The sequence below is a fragment of the Dromiciops gliroides genome, chromosome 3 (genome assembly GCF_019393635.1).
Source record: "Dromiciops gliroides isolate mDroGli1 chromosome 3, mDroGli1.pri, whole genome shotgun sequence".
Lineage (NCBI taxonomy): Eukaryota > Metazoa > Chordata > Mammalia > Microbiotheria > Microbiotheriidae > Dromiciops > Dromiciops gliroides.
The window spans coordinates 47,070,049-47,086,940 of record NC_057863.1 but is presented as its reverse complement, the minus strand read 5'-3'; the positions used below and the strand labels follow the sequence as shown (position 1 = coordinate 47,086,940).

General features: G+C 38.6%; 1 protein-coding gene across 1 annotated transcript in view; it reads left to right on the top strand.

Moving 5' to 3' along the window:
• Positions 1–16,892, top strand: part of RNF13 (ring finger protein 13) — a 104,168-nt gene that overhangs the window by 27,701 nt on the left and 59,575 nt on the right. Inside the window, exons 4-5 of the mRNA XM_043996238.1 lie at positions 2,430–2,555; positions 12,730–12,817. Coding sequence (XP_043852173.1) covers positions 2,430–2,555; positions 12,730–12,817 — 214 coding nt within the window. The remainder of the gene's footprint in view (positions 1–2,429; positions 2,556–12,729; positions 12,818–16,892) is intronic.

Sequence of the window (16,892 nt, the reverse complement as noted above, 5' to 3'; positions counted from 1 at the left end):
GATATATTTTAACCACCCCTTTTTAAGATGCGTCCCATTTCTAGCCAAGAGCCCGACTTCCCTGTGTTTCAAACGGTGACTTGGAAATCCAAAGCCTGTGTTCAGCCATCACTTTCTCAATCAGCCGTTCACTTCATTCTCTGAAACACTCGCCTTCATCCAGCAGCACTTGTTCAAAACACCACCTGCACGCTTACCTTCAGCTGCTGGTTCCTATCTCATAAGCTTTAGTGTGGCTTTCTGGAGTTCCCAAGATGCTGCCAAATCATCACATATCGTCCAAATCATGGAATAAAAAAATCGATCCTATTCCTTGTAAGGTTAAGTGTTGTGTGTTTTATTGTATTTTCAATTTGTATTTCATTTCTATATTAGGTAATTCAGCTAGGGTATTTGATAAGTGCATCCTAGCAATAACCACACTGCATAATAAAAAAGGTTTTGCATACTTTGGTAATTTAATAAATTGCTTTTTGACACACAGGAAGTTTACAGTAGCTTGAAGGAATTCATATTGCTGTCACTGGCTAGAAGGAATATGGCTGTGACCCTTATTTTCTGTGTATCCTTGGTCAGAAATCATTGCAGATTCCTTAAATTCAGAGAGGCTGCACAGACAGAAATAAATAAGGCAGATCTGAGCTATTGTAGCTTAAAAAGCAGTAAACCCATACGTAGCTGTTTAAGTAATGATTTCCACTTACCTTTCCTGGCTGCAAATTATAGAATGCTTTAGTTATACTGCATTTGTCTTTACCCTGTACCTGATTCTGAACCACCAAATACAACCTCTGTCCTACTAACTGGCATGGCAAGGTATAAGGGATTCAAGGGTAAAGGGTTTTATACTGTGAATTGGTCAAGCATTATGGTCAGATTTGCAAAGGAAGGAGAGACTACAGAAAGAGGTGGAGTGACTAGAGCTTTAAGGTGAGGATAAAGAATGGCTAAGTAAGAGTGAAACAGAGAGAGCTGGAAGGGTAGAGGTTACCATTGAAAAGGTTATTTTCAAATTCAAAGGATGTTGGTAATATGTCAGGCATCAACAGACAAAAAAATCCCCAAACAACCCAAAAAACCACCAGGATCTTGTTATTTGAGACTACATTCAAAGCAGTTTGGCATCCAGGATTGAAAAGCTCATGATGCTATGAGCTCTTCTCAGACTGTGTCCAGAGCAGTGTTCAATCCTATGCACCACAGTTTGGGAGGGACATTTCTTTGATAAGCTGGAGGGTCCCAGCAGAGTGCAATCAGGATGGTGAAGGGCCTCAACATATGTTTGTAGGTGGATCAGTTTGAAGAACCAGGGATGTCTAGCCTGAGATGAGCAAACAGCGAAGTTGGGGAATTCAAGAGCTTATTTTCAGGTACTTGAAGAGCTGGCCCGTGGAAGAGTTTTGTTTCTTTTGGTCCCAGAAGGAAAAAGCAAGAGTAGTGGGTGGAAGCTTCGAAGAAGCAAATTTAGGGTCTCTGTTGGGTAAGATGCAGTGACCAGCCTGTTTGGAAATGGGGAAGATGCTTCTGAGCAGGTGGTGGGGTGGGCAAGGAGGTCCTCACTCCTGGCATTTCCCAGCAAAGGTAATTGGCATCTGTAGAGCAGGGTCTCGTTCAGATGTGTGTCTGTATGATCTCTGAGCACTCACAGCAGCACTGTGGTTTTGTAATTCCGACTATCTCACCCACCATTTAGTGCCCTTCCCCAAATATTTCCATCCTCATGACTCAGCAGCAGTTCTGAAACTTTACCCCATTATTACCCCATTAGCTGTTAGCAAGGACTGAATAGCCCAGGCACCACAGACATTTTTGTTTTTGTAAATGAAGCACATCAATTTAGTTGGTTTTATGAGGTTCATACCAGAGGAGAATATTAAGTCTGATGGTTGACTTTACTGTGTCATTTTCTTCAGTAATTTTAAAAGGAATACTCTGTTGTATATAACTCACTAATTTTCTTTGAATGATAGAATTGCTAATAGACACATTCTAATTTATTAGCTATTAACATATACATGTGAACTTATTTTCATGGTCTTTTCCAGTGTGCAAGAAAAAGGTATTTATTGCTAATTAAGTAAAAAGAGAGGCAGTGTAATACAGTATCTATGATAGTGTTGGACCTGGTGTGATGAAAATCTTGGTTCCAAGCCATTCTCTGCTCCTTATTGATGATTTGCAAGTCATTTAACCTTTCTAAGCATCAAGTTTCCTCATATTTGTAATGAGGATAATAACACTTGTAATACCCACCTCAGCTTTTTTGAGGTTCATTTGAAGTCCCATAAAGTACTTAACAAAATTTAAAGTGTTATAATTGTCAATTTCTATTTAAAAAACAATTGGACATGTCCTTGGCTTATTGGTACCTTTGGAATAGAAGGGACACTTATTAAACAATTCATTACCTCTCTCTTTCTTTGTTTCAGGGATTTCTGATAAACTCAAAACCAGAAAATGCCTGTGAACCCATAGCACCTCCACCACTGAAAGACAACTCCACTAGTGCCTTCATTGTGCTAATTAGAAGACTTGATTGTAATTTTGATATTAAGGTACTTGTATAATTTCTTGTCATTTTTAAAGGACAATTTTACATCGCTGTTTATGCCAACTTAGCCTCCTTTCAGACCTGGGAATCTCCATCTCTTAGTTTTAAATCTTTTTTTTTTTTTTTTTGAGTTAAGTGACTTACCCAGGGTCACACAACTGGTAAGTGTCAAGTGTCTAAGGCTGCATTTGAACTCAGGTCCTCCTGAATCCAGGGCTGGTGCTTTCTCCACTGCGCTACCTACCTGCCTCTCTTAGTTTCAAATCTTGAATTTTACATGGGAGCAGGGGCAATATTGGTAATATATGTAGTTTCTTCCTTGTTTTATTTGTTTGATCAAAGACCCTCCTGTAGTCAGCGGATGGGCTCTATCACCTGTGTCAATTTAACTGGCTTCAATTGGTGAGGCTTCCAGTGCTGTTTTATTTTAGTGTAACTCCGGGTAGTAAAATGAAGTACAGCAAGAATCTCTTCTCTCCTCATGAATTTGGTTGTGCAGTCATCATTGTTTTACAAAGATGGTACTGTTTCCACATAGCTCTGTCTCCCCTGGGCTGGCTCTCTGACTAATGTTGTCATAAACTTCCACTTTACATTTTCTTCTTTCATGTTTTCAAAGAGGAGAGTCAGTTATTTGCCTTATAGAAGCCATAGACACATTTCTTTTCAAATTTTATTGTTTGTATTTTTTTGGCAGGGCAGTGAGGGTTAAGTGACTTGCCCAAGGTCACACAGCTAGTAAGTGTCATGTGTCTGAGGCTGGATTTAAACTCAGGTCCTCCTGAATCCAGAGCTGGTGCTATATCTACTGTATCACCTAGGTGCCCCCTTCAAATTTTATTGATAGATAGGGAAAAAAAGCCTATGGGGAATAACCAGTTGGTTTGGCCTATATGAAATAGCCCTAAGTTCGCCTACTACTTTTTTATGATTGGTCTAAGGAACATTTTTTAACATTTTGTTATTGAATAAATCTAGCATAATTATGTACACATGCATGGATGAGTGTATATATGCAATAGTTACAACAGACTTTCGGAAATTTCCCACAGCCTATCCTCAGTCGGTTTTAGCCTAAAAATAGTTTTATTATGGCTATACTTGGATTTTGTTCTTTTGTTTTCATTGTATAAAACGTGGCAGAAAGTCGTGTTGAATGAACCAATTATTGTCAAGTGATTCCGGCCCAGTTCCCCCTAGTCAGCATCCTGGGAAGCAATCCCTGTGGGGAAGCAACCGGGCAGCTGCTTCAGCAGGTGCTATGGGCACAGCTCTTGTCATCCACGTCCTTGTCACTATCAGCACTAGACACTGATTTGATCAGTAGAAATTGCATCAAGGAAAAGAAGTTGCTGTCAGTTTTCTCCCTGTGCCGTAGGAGCATGGGACTTTTTCATGTACTGGCAATTGAAATCTCCCATGTGAGTGGTCCCCCCCATGGGAATGTAAGCTCCTTAGGAGCAGGGACTTTCTGGCTTTTCTGTGCTATGCACATAGTAAGTGTTTAGCAAATGTTGTTTTCATTTAATTATATTTTCATTCATCACAGAAGTATAGAATAAAATAAAAAGATGGCTGGCCATGTGTCAGGAGCAGAATACAACTGCTGGATGGCCAGAATACAACTGTTTCCGGGTTTTGTAAAGTGATTGAGAGGAAAGCCTCTGAGATGCTGGATGAATTCCTTGTGGCAAGTTTATGGGAGAACATGGACAAAAGTGTCACAGAATGGGCAGGCAATGGACAGCTTGGGGTCTACGTTATTTGAAATAGTGTCCACAACAGTGAAATCACGGAGCCATTTCCGTGAGTAAGAGCAAGGCATTATGGTATCCATTGAGCCCCTGGCCTCCGGAGGCTTATATTCAACCAGAGGGATATAAAATATCTACGAAGGACATCAATAGAAGGGGATTCTCCAATTTAGTGAGTGTGAGGTAAAACCTTCTGGAACTAGTGATTTGCAGCATTCTTTTATAAGGTTTTTAATAGCCCTAAGTTTATTTGAGAACTCTTGGTTCATGTCCTTTTGCCATTTATCTACTTGGAAAGTCATTCAGTAAGCATTTACGAAGTGCCTACTTTGTGCCACATGCTGTGCTAAGCACTGGGAATATAAAGGAAGGCAAAAGAGTTCTTGGGCTTAAGGAGTTCAAGATCTAATGAGGGAGACAACATGCAAACAAATATGGACAAACAAGCAATATGCAGGATAAGTAGGAAATAATTAACAGAAGAAAGGAATTACTTAAGGGGGATTGGGAAAGGCTTCCAGTAGCAGGTGAGATTTTAGCTGGGATTTGAAGGAAGCCAAGGCAAAGAGGAGGCATAGATGAATGGGGAGAGCATTCCAGGCCTGGGGGAGAGGCAGGGAAAATTCACAGAGCTGATCTTGGGGAAGAGGAGGCACCTGGGATGCCTGATCAATCGATGAAATCATAGGCCCAGACCCAGACCAAAGACACATGTAGAAGATTTGAAAGAACTGTCTTTATATCAGAAATTGAAGTGAAGGAAGAGGTATTGGGGAAAGATGTCTAAATGATGTGAATCTTTGTGCTAATAGGATAGGGATAGGGACTGGGCTTGTGATTTTATTGGTACAGGGAACTTTGTGGAGGAAGATATCTAGTAGGCAGTTGGAGATGGTGAGACTGGAAAATGAGGAAGGGGTTAGGGCTGGATAGGTAGATCTGGGAGTTATCTGCATAGAGAAGATAATTGAAACCATGAGCTGATGAAATCACCAAGTGAAAAAGTATAGAAGGAGAAGAGGGACCAGGACAGTCTTTGGAGAGTCACGAGTTAGTAAGTGTGATATGTTTGTTTGTTTTTTTTTGGTGGGGCAATGAGGGTTAAGTGACTTGCCCAAGGTCACATAGCTAGTAAGTGTCAAGTGTCTGAGGCCAGTTTTGAATTTAGGTCCTCCTGAATCCAGGGCTAGTGCTTTATTCACTGTGCCACCTAGCTGCCCCCTAGTAGGCGTGATATTGATGAAGGTCTAGCAAAGGAGATAGAGAAGGAGCAGTCACAGAGGTAGGAGGAGAGCCAGGACGGCAAAGTGTCACAAAAACCTAGGGTGAAGAACGTCACAAGGAGAAAGATTGCTGCAGAGAATGAGGTGTGAGAAAAGGCCATTAGATTTGGCAATTAAGAAATAAATCATAACTTTGGAGAGTTTGATTTGGATGGTGAGGTCAGAAACCTGACTGCAGAGTGAGAGCAAAGGAAGTGGAGGCACCTCTTGTGGAGCAGCTTAGTAAGGAATTTAGCCATGAAAGGCAGAGAAATATAGAATAATAAGTAGTTGGAGTGGAAGAAGAGAGGGGAGATGAGCATGTTTTTGCGTAGTCGGGATAGGTGCTATTGAAGATGAGAAGTAGGAATGATAGCAGGAACAATCTGCTGGAGAAGAGAGGAGTGAGCAGGATCACTTGTGCATATGGAGTGCTTTTTCTTAATGTGAGACGGTGCAGAATGAGAGGGGCAAAACATTGTTGGAACCTTTTTCTAAGTCTCAGGTTCTGGAAAGAGCACTGGCTTTGGAGACAGAAGAGTTAGGTTTAAGTCTCATGTGGGCCACTTAATGCTTCTAAGACCTTGGCAAAATCACTGTTGCTTTTGCCCACCTGTTTCCTCAGCCATAAGGCGGATAAGGCTGTCTTGTGATTCTTTTAGGAGTTCTTAAAGAATAGTAGATTCTGTGATTTCTTCTGACGATTTGTGTTGACTTTTCTGTGGTGGATTGTGTTTGTCTTTGTTAGATGATCCTTCATTTTAGATTCCCCTTTCTTACCCAGTATTAAAGTGAAATGTATCACTGTAGTTTCTAGGGATCTCTTTGTTTAGTATAGAAAACACTGAGGACACAGAAACTGGAAGAACATAGCTTATGCTTTGACAGAGAGGTGGCAAAAAGGTCTTCAAAGAGGACCTTTAGGGAAGTGGACTGCTTACCTAATCTTTGCTGAGCTGATGTGGGCAGTAAAACTCTGGGGGGTACATTTCTATCCTCCCTACCCTTTTTCTTCTACGTGTTGTGTCTTTGTCTTCTCTTTCTCATTCTGTTGCTTCCCTGACACCATATGTTTGGCAAAGTTACATTTTATAAACTTGAAGCCCTTCACATGCTTATAAAAAGATTTGGATTTTATTTCTGCCTCATGTATTCTTAAAAATACCAGCTGCTGCTTAGTCAAAAATGTAAGTTACTTTGACTGACACATGTAATATGGTTCATAAATTTGGATGGGTTTTCCTTGTTTGTGTTTCATATGCCTTTTGGTCCATATGTTAATGTAATTGTTGATTCTTTTTGGGATTGTTGAAGCTTTCTCACTTTCTGAAATTTGGAAAACATGTTTTAATATTTGTTAATGCTTGCTTTATGGCTACTGAGTACTTTCCTATTTTGTTAGTCTCTTATGTTTATCATTTATCAATATTATTAGTTTATTATTATGCATGAAGCAGCTTATTTTTATTTTTTGAGAGAATATCCAATAAATGTATTAATAGCAATAACTGTTCACGGCCAGTGGCCATATTTAACTACATCTATAGCCATGGATTATACCTTTGAACTTCACTGATTACAGTAACTATTCTGGGTAAAAACAATGTCTAATTCTGCTCTTGATGTGTTCTTTAGAATTGTTATTGGCATTTGATAATGTCAAGTAATAATCATGATAATTACAGGTTTTGTGATAGATTTAGATTTTTGTTTACAAAAGAACTGAAAGATTTCTTTGTGAAGGAAAAATAAGGAAAATTTGGAAAACTTGTTCACTTCTTAGGAAAATCATGAATTGTCACCTTATTTGTATAACCTACACTTGATCATTTAAAAAAAATAAACAAAATGGAACTGCTGAAAATCTGTGGAATACAGTATACTTCTAGAATAAAATACATATGTCCAGATTTTTCTCACTAAGACTTGACATAAGGATACTTGATCTCTAACCCCTGTAGGGCAGTCGGTTTTTTGTGATTTACTGCATTGGCTGTTGACTGTCCAAGGTCAGAAACCTAGCACTGATTTGATATTCTCTTGATATTTTAGAACTTAACAGCAAGTGAGACCTGCCAGCATGGTAGTCTTTGGAACATTTTTCCAAATTGTCTAAATTCACACATCCTTACGCAGTCTGCTGCTACTTGGACCCGGGTGCTGGGTTTGTCTAGTTGTGACTGCCCAAATAATCTGTTAGCAGCTATTCCTAGCTAGCACCCAAGGAGCTGTTAGTTGTTGGAGATCATGGCTTAGCATGAGATAATTTCCCATAAGAGGGGAGTTGCTTTCTACTCTTAGTAAGATTCTGCCTGTGCTGTTTATTACTGCTGAGTCTGAAGTCACTTTCAGGCCCCAAAGATGGCAAACTCTGTAGTTCCATTTCCAGAGCTGAGCATGCTCCTGTTTCTGCCTGTTAAGACGTATTAGGGTGACAAGGAATCACTTTCCCTATTGCGATTTCACATTCCTTTCACAACAGCTCTGCAAGCGGCTGCTTTGTTGGCGGCTTTGAAGCTTAACAGGAGCATTTGCCTCAATCTTTTGAAGGTTTTTGGACTATGCTTATGTTAACCTTTAGGAAATTTAAAATAAGTTATCCAAGGCAATAAACATTTATTAAGTGCCTGCTATGTACCAAATACTGTGCTGAGCACTTTACAAACACAATCCCATTTGAGCCTTACAGCAACCCTGGGACAGGGATTTTACAGGTGAGGAAACTGCAGCGAAGATAGCCAGCTAGTCAGGGCCATCCAGCCAGTAGTTACCTGAAGCCTTCTAGACTCCAGGCCCAGTGCTCTATCCATTGTGCTGCCTAACTGCCTTAATTCAAGCTACAGATAAATTTTAACTGCAACTAAATATCCTTTCTACAGGCTGATGAAGCACTTTTGTGACTGTCTTTGATATATCCTAAGTTATCACGTAGATTACATCAAGAGGATTATTACAATTAAGTAATGGGATCTTTTAAACTAAAGTACTCTCTTCAGTTTTTTTCCTTCCCCAAAAGCAATTATTCCTACGAAATGATAGTGTCTATGAACTATATGTGATTTTTTTTTGATAGAAAACCATGCATTCATGAGAAGAAAATAATAGACACGCCTCCTGTCATTTTTTGGTTTGTCCAGAAATACCTTTTTGTCACTTTCTCTTATCCAAGTCTCTTGTCATTTTTATAGATGTATAAAATCAGGTTTTAATGGGCTGTATCTTCTTAATTCCCCGTCCTCCCTTACTCTTTGCCTCATTTCATTTCATGTGTTACCTATTTTTTAATGTGCTGTCCTTTATTTAGGAGATGCTGTAGAAACACCATCAGCAAGATGTGCTTTTTTTATCTGGATTGGATGTATTTGTTTTTGTTTTACATATAAGGTATTTTATTTTTTCCGTTACATGTAAAGATAGTTTTCAACTTTTGTTTATACAAGCTTTACAATTTCAGATTTTTCTCCCTCCCTCCCCCCTCCCCTAGACAGCAGGTAATCTGATATAGGTTATATCTATATATCTATATACATATATATATACATAATAACATTAATCCTATTTCTGCATTAATCCTGTTACAAGAGAAAAAATCAGAGCAGTGATGCAAAACCTCAAAATAGAAAAAAAAACACAACAGCACCCAAAACAAAAGAAATAGTATGGTTCAATCAGCATCTATACTCCACAGTTCTTTTTTTTTTTCTTGGATTTGGAGATCCTCTTCTATCATGAGTTGCCTGGAACTCTTCTGTACCATTGCATTGGTGAGAAGAATATAGTCCATTACAGTAGGTCAACACTCAATGTTGATGATACTGTGTACAGTGTTCTTCTGGTTCTGCTCATCTCACTCATCATCAGCTCACGTAAGACCCTCCAGGTTTCTCTGAACTCCTCCTGCTCATCATTTCTTACAGCACAATAGTATTCCATTGTATTCATATACCACAACTTGTCCAGCCATTCCCCAATTGATGGGCACCCCCTCAACTTCCAATTCCTTGCCACCACGTAAAGAGCAGCTATATTTTTGCACATGTGGGTCCCTTTCCCCCTTCCATGATTTCTTTGGGAAAAAGACCTAAAAGTGGAATTTCTGGGTCAAAGGGTATGCACAGCTTTATCACCCTTTGGGCATAATTCCAAATTGCTCTCCAGAATGGTTGGATCAGTTCACAGCTCCACCAACAATGCATGAGTGTTCCAATTTTCCCACAGCTTCTCCAACATTTATTGTCTTCCTTTTTTGTCATTTTAGCCAATCTGATAGGTGTCAGGTGGTACCTCAGAGTTGTTTTAATTTGCTGGATTGGATGTATTTGTACTGAATTATGCATCCACTTAACCAGATTCTTTGTTGACCACTCAACATGCATAATTATCTATGGTCAAGATAGTGGAATATTTTTTTTTTAATGTTGGAGGAAAAACATTTTTCCTTGCACAGTTCCTTGTACTCAGAAGTTGAACCCACAACCTTATTTGTGTCATTATAATACCATATTCGTCCACTAAATTCATCCACTCACTCCAGTGAGTTGTAAAGATGACTGTGACTTTTCAAAGGCCATGCAAATAGAGCACTACTTGGGATAAATTTGTTTCCTCCAGTGTTTTCACTCTGTCTTCTTTCTCAGACCATATCCAATGCCTCCCATCCCCCTTTCCCTAAGACATGGACTTCACCCCTGAATCCCCTGGCTCTGATAGGTGAGCTTTTTGCTTTATCTTGCTGGGAACCAGGCTTCCATACTATTCCCTCCAATCTCTTTTGCCATTTGCCTTAGATGGGTACTTTTCCCCCCCCATCCCCTCCCCCTGCTTCCCAGTATCCCTTGATGTATTATCTTCACCTATTAATATATAAGTTCCGTGAAGACAAAGTCTGTGTTAGTTGCTTGTATTGTAGCCCAAGCTCTTGGCACAGTTCCTGGCACATAGAAAACACTTAATGGTCCTTATCTGCTTGCCTGTCCTGTGGTATCTGTCTCAGTCTGTCCATCTGTCCATCCATTTAGAACCTTTTTTTTTATCAAGTATGGGACTGTGACAGACTTTGTTTTCTGAGGGTAAATAGCTAAGTTTGGAGAGGCTTATTACCTGATCGGTTGCACAGTGATTGAATTTTTGACAACAGCCACTTCTGAAAACCATCTGCTAATTTGCAGGGAGATTGTAATAGATGTCAGTAAATAAAATACCCTTGTTGACAAAGTCTCAGATTCTTGAAGCTTTAAAGTTTACAGTTTTCTTTATTCATTTGATCCTCACTCCAATGAGGATAGATAGTATGAGTTGTATTTTGCTAATATTTCCAAGGAGGAAACTTCAGAGAAGTTGAATGATGTGTCCATGATGACATTAGTCATTGCCAAAGCAGAAACTTAAATTCGTGTCTTCTGACTCCAGGTGTAGTACTTGTTTTTTTTCCCATGACCCCACATTGCTGGCCTGAATAAAAAGCATCTGTGTAATAAGATTTTATTTAAGATTGCCTGTTTGTTTTTTAGAAAAATCTTAATAGTATTTTATTTTTTCCAGTTACGTGTAAAGATAGTTTTCAACTTTTGTTTTTATAAGATTTTGAGTTCCAAAATTTTCTCCCTCCCTCCCTTCTCCCCAAGACAGAAAGCAGTCTGATATAGGTTATATATATGTAGATATATATGTACAATCACATTAAATATATTTCGGCATTGGCCATGTCATGAAAAAAGAATCAGAACAAAAGGGAAAAACCTAGGAAAAAAAAGTAGAAATAGCATGGTTCAATCTGCATCCAGAGTCCACAGTTCTTTTTTCTGGATGTGGAGAGCATTTTCCATCATGAGTCCTTTGGAATTGTCTTGGATCATTGTATTGCTGAGAAGAGTTAAGTCAATCCCTGTTCATTTTTTAAGTTATTGCTAACTTTTGTTTTTACATTACCTACATTTCCAAATACATCCCTTCCCCTTTGTTTCTTACAGAGAGCTATCCCTTATAACAAAGAATAGGAAAAAAAGGTTCAGCAAAACTAACAACCATACCAGCCAAATCTGCTGTCCAGTGTAGCATTCCATGCCCATCATCCCCCCATTCTGCTAGAAGGAAGGAGACGTGTAGTCTCATATCCCTTTCTGAAGAGGGTCAGGCTTGGTCTGTATAATTTCATAGCATTTGCTTTCAATTGTTTTGTTGTTCTTTCTGTGTGTATTGGTATAGTCATTGTGTGGGTTGAACAAGGACTAGAAGAGTTTAACAAGGATCCATGTGCCACAGAGTCCTTGTACAATGATTTTGTTCCACCAGTGATTTCAGTAAGCCTAAAAATCAGGTGAGATCCCAGAAGATGTTTAGGTGTGAGCACTGTGATTGGCCTGGGATTAAGGGAGAAATTCCATCTAGATGGAATCCAGAGTCACCTAGTACTTAAGTTGTCGTCATCGTTGTTGTCATCATCTGTTTGAATGAGAAATCGGAGCAGGAAAGCATCCGTCTTTATACAATATTTTATTTTATTTTTTAATGTTTTTTTCCTTTTGTAACAAATATTTATTTTATTTTTTCCAAGTTATATGTAAAGGTAGTTTTCAACATTCATTTTCATAAGATTTAGAGTTCCAAATTTTCTTCCCTCCCTCCCTTTCCTCCCTTCTCCAAAAGACAGCAACCAATCTGATACAGGTTTTATACAATATTTTAAAAGAAATATAAAATTATTACTCATGAAGAAACAAGATTTAAATTTTTAAGTCCTATAAATAGGAGTCAGGGTTGTGTAGTAATAGTTAGCCTAAGGGGCAGCTAGGTGGTGCAGTGGATAGAGCACCGGCCCTGGAGTCAGGAGTACCTGAGTTCAAATCAGGCCTCAGACACTTAACACTTACTAGCTGTGTGACCCTGGGCAAATCACTTAACCCCAATTGCCCAATTGCAAAAAAAAAAAAAAAATAGCCTAGAACCAGGAAGTCCTTCCACTGTTGCCTCCTGCCTGTGAGCCCTGTCAGTCTCCTCGACAACCCTGCAAGGCTGTTCCTTGTAGAGAAGGGGCTGCCTCTATAGCTGGGGCTTCCCATACCAGTGAAAACGCAGGTCCTGTTCCTGTCCTTTCCTTATCCCTGTGACTACATTGCATGAGAAATCAATATTCCTTACATTCTGTACTTTCTCTGACTTACAGGTTTTACATGCACAGAAAGCAGGCTATAAAGCAGCCATAGTGCACAATGTTGATTCGGATGACCTAATTAGCATGGGATCCAACGACAGTAAGTACAGGTATCACTTTTCATCTCTCCTGTTTGAAAGTTGTACTCAGATTTTACTTTGAATATCTTCAGTTTATGTTTATGCTTCTGGCTTTTAAAAAATGGCCTGTACATTGTAAACATAATACTCGTGTTTCTTATCTGCAAATTCACTGGCTCTATGCCAGACAGTTTGCATTTTTGATTCCTTAATATTTTTCAGTTAGAGACAAATAGCAAAATGTTAAGTCAGAGGGCAATTAAAGGTACAAAAGACCATTGAGAATATTTTTATGATTTATATAAACAAATATTGCATTGAGAATATAGCAAAATAATTTTCTGCTTTATTTTAAAGTAGGAACTCAGAATTTCAGGGCTCATTTTTTATTGATAATTTTTCTTTTTATAACACCTTCATGTCTTAATATGTCCTTCCCCTTTCCAATGTATGCCAGGCATCTTTTTAACAAAGAATAAAGAAGGAAAAGGTGGGGGGGTAAGCAGTTCATCAAAACTAAGCAACACATCAACCAAGTATTAAAATTTGTATTGTTGTAGTCAACATGTATATTGATTTCCTGGTTCTGCTTGCTTTACTCTGCATGGGTTCATATATCTCTTCTTAAGATTCTCTGAATTCTTCTTATTCATCATTTCTACTTATTCTTTTAATTTATTTTGGCAAGTATGGACCTTTTTATCTTCAGTCTCTTGGGGTATATGCCTCACCATGGGATTGCCAAGGCTATGGGCCTTTTAAAAATGTGGTACTTCAGAGGTCCATATGTGTGCTAACTACTTGAGACTAATTAGCTATTAGTCACTTAACATATATTAATATGCCTTTAGTTTTTCAATTACAATTTTAATCTTTGGGAGAAAGGAATCAGTTTTGGTGATTTATATTTAAATGTTATTGGTTAGAACACATGGATTTGCCAAGACATTTGAGCAAGGTGGGAATGTTAAACTACTTAACTACTTTAATGTTAAAATACATTTTTGTTAATTTAGAATAACTTCAATATATATTTATATATGAGTGTGTATATCTATCTATAGCTATATCCTTATGGAAAGAAATTTCTGCATCTAACATAACAAGCTAGAGAATGTACTAAGATTATGGCCAAAATAGAACTCATTATCTTTCTCCCTAAACTCCTTTCTTCCTGCCTCCCCTATTACTGCAGAGGGCCACACCACCCTCCAATTCCTCAGTTTCACGGTCTAGGAGTCATCCTGGATTCCTCACACTCCCTCGTGCCCATATCCAAGCTTTTCCCATGTCCTGTTGATTCACCCCTGCAGCATCTTTCAAATATGCCCCTTGCTCTCCTCTGACACTGCTCCCACCCTGGTACGGACCCATATCTCCTCACACCTTGATTATTTGAATGACCTGTTGACTGGTTTGCCTGCTTCAGAACTCTGCCCACTTCCGTCTATCCCCCGTTCTTCTGCTAAAACGATTACACTGAAACGCGGGCCTGATCATGTCAGTGCCCCTACTTAGTCTACTCCAATGGCTTCCTTTTGCTTCCAGGATCAAATACAGAATGCTTTCTTTGCATTCAAAGCCTTACATAACCTGGCCCCCTTTCTCCATCTCTCAGCTCTAGGCATTTTCACTTGCAGTCCCTCACCCCCAGTACCCAAAATGTTCTCCCTTGTCTGTTCCAGTGGCTGTACTCCCTGGCTTACTTTAAGTCCAAGCTGAAATCCCATCTTCTACAGGAAGCCTTCCCCAACCCCTTAATTCCAGTGTCTTCCTTCTGTTAATTATTTCCTATTTATCCTCTTCATAACTTGCTTTATATGTATTTGTTTGCATGTTCTCTCCCCCAGTAGATTGTAAATTCCTTGAAAGCAGGGGCTGTCTTTTTTCCTTTTTTTTTTTAATCTACAGAGCTTTGCACAGTGCTCAATGTTTGTTTATTAATTATTTGTGATTTCTGTTTTTAGCATTAGGTGTTATTTCTTATTGGCAGCATTTTTTATTGACCTTTTAAAAAGAAAAACAGTTCTCTTGTTGAGCAGAAATGGTATTAGATGTATAGAGAAATACAGTGAATACACACACTTATGTATGTATGTGTATAAAGTGAGAGGAATACTATGTAGTGTATTTGTAATAGAGTAATAAAACATTTCATATTAAAGGCTTGGTATTGTACTATATTTCTGTACTTAAGTAATTCATGATTTTTTTGGTATAGGCAATTTTCCCACTGTTGCAAACCACAACCCCTTTATGCCTTGGTCTTTGAGTTGTTGTGGCAAAAATATTAGTTACCTGTTGACCAACTTTCTGATGATAAGCCTTTCCATATTTGACTATATTGATTCTCAGATGGCAAGTATGACACTCAAAGCCTGTGACCTACTAGAATTAGCTTTTAAGAATCTGGGGTCAATCCTGCACTCCAGAGGAACCAGAATACGACATTAGTAGGGATAAAAAGATATTTTAAAATGTGAAATAGAATATTTTAAAAAGAGTCTTTTATATTATTTACTAATATTTCAGAGATTAGAGATTGGAGGGAACTTGGAGACCATCTTTTCCAGCTCCTTTATTTAACAGTTATATAAATTGAGTCTAAAATAGGTTAAATGACTTGTCTTAGGTTAACGAGTAGCAGAGTTGAGATTTTGCTGATCGGGTCTAGGAATTGATGAATCTGAATTGCTGTTGATCTTGGACTCCTCCAGAATGGTTCCTTCTAGCCTTAACTGATCTAACACTCAATTAGGGAAGTTTCTGGTGAAGTCATAGGGTGCTCTAGTCAGTGAACAGGTTAGATTTTAGAGGGTCTTCTTGAGTTTATGGCAGTCCTTTTCATCTTATTCCCTATGTTATCAAAAGTTTTACCTATGTAAAAGTGTTCCACATGCCATTTCTTACTTAGTATATAAAAAGATAATCAAGTGTGATATCTTATCTCTTCCCAAATGGCCAGTATTGTTCTCTGCATGACTAATTTGAGGCTAGTTTCTGCACCCTAGATCCACCAGGGGTGTCCAGCAAGAATATCTAAGTCTGACCACCTACCTGAAATGTGCACAGGGCTGCTCTGGTGGTCGTAGGCTGACCAACCAAACGCTTTGCCTTTTTCAACTTGTCCAGCTGTGGTGACTAGGGACTTATATACGGTTTCACAATATATCTGTGACCTAGGAAAGAAAATACTATTATTGCTAATCTTGGGAAGAACTAAGTTCTGCTTATTTTTTATACTTTTCATACCTTTTCTCATGTTTTGTCTGAACAGCTTCATTTTTTAGATTTTGGGGTTAGATGGAAGTCTTTGACTAGGAGGCTAAGGAAATTGTATGTGAGTCGGCATAGTGAAGAGCACTTAATGATTTTAAATTATTAACTGATCAATTAAATGATCAAAAACTGTACATTTAAGAATGTTAATCTTGTGGCAGCATAAAGGATCCCTTAAATGTAGGGAGCCTAGTTGGGAGACTTTGGTATTATCCTTGTGATGAGGTAGGAGGAATGTGTGAGAAAACTGATGAAATTTTGCATACCTCCTACTTTTGTGGTTTAAGGGAGGGGAGGAGAAGAGAGCTCAAAAGTTGAGGGACGTTTCAAGCTCAGGATCATTTTAAGATTGTTGTTAGAAATAGAGAAGTCACAAGGAAGTATTCTGGGATAGAAAAAGTGATGTTAAGGATAATGCCAAGATTGTGAACCATGGTGACTTGGTGGCATAAATCAGGAAATTTGGAAGGGAAGTTGCCTTTGGAAGAAAGATAAAGAATCCATTCATATTTGGACCTGTTGTGTTTGATATTGCCATAGAACATCTCATTTCAAAAAACTAATAGAAAGTTGGAGACAGACTGCTTGGAGCTTAGGGATCAGAATAGATCTGGATATGCAAACTTGAGAGTCATCTGCATATCGATGATAATTAAACCCATGGGATCTGATAAAATCACCATATATGAGAGTGTAGAGAGAATACAAATTGGCCCAGGTCAAAGCCTGTGAGTGCACCCTTAGAAATGTGGAAGATGAAGGAAACTGAGAAGAAATAGGCAGGTAGAAGAACCAAGAGACAGCAGTGCCATGAAA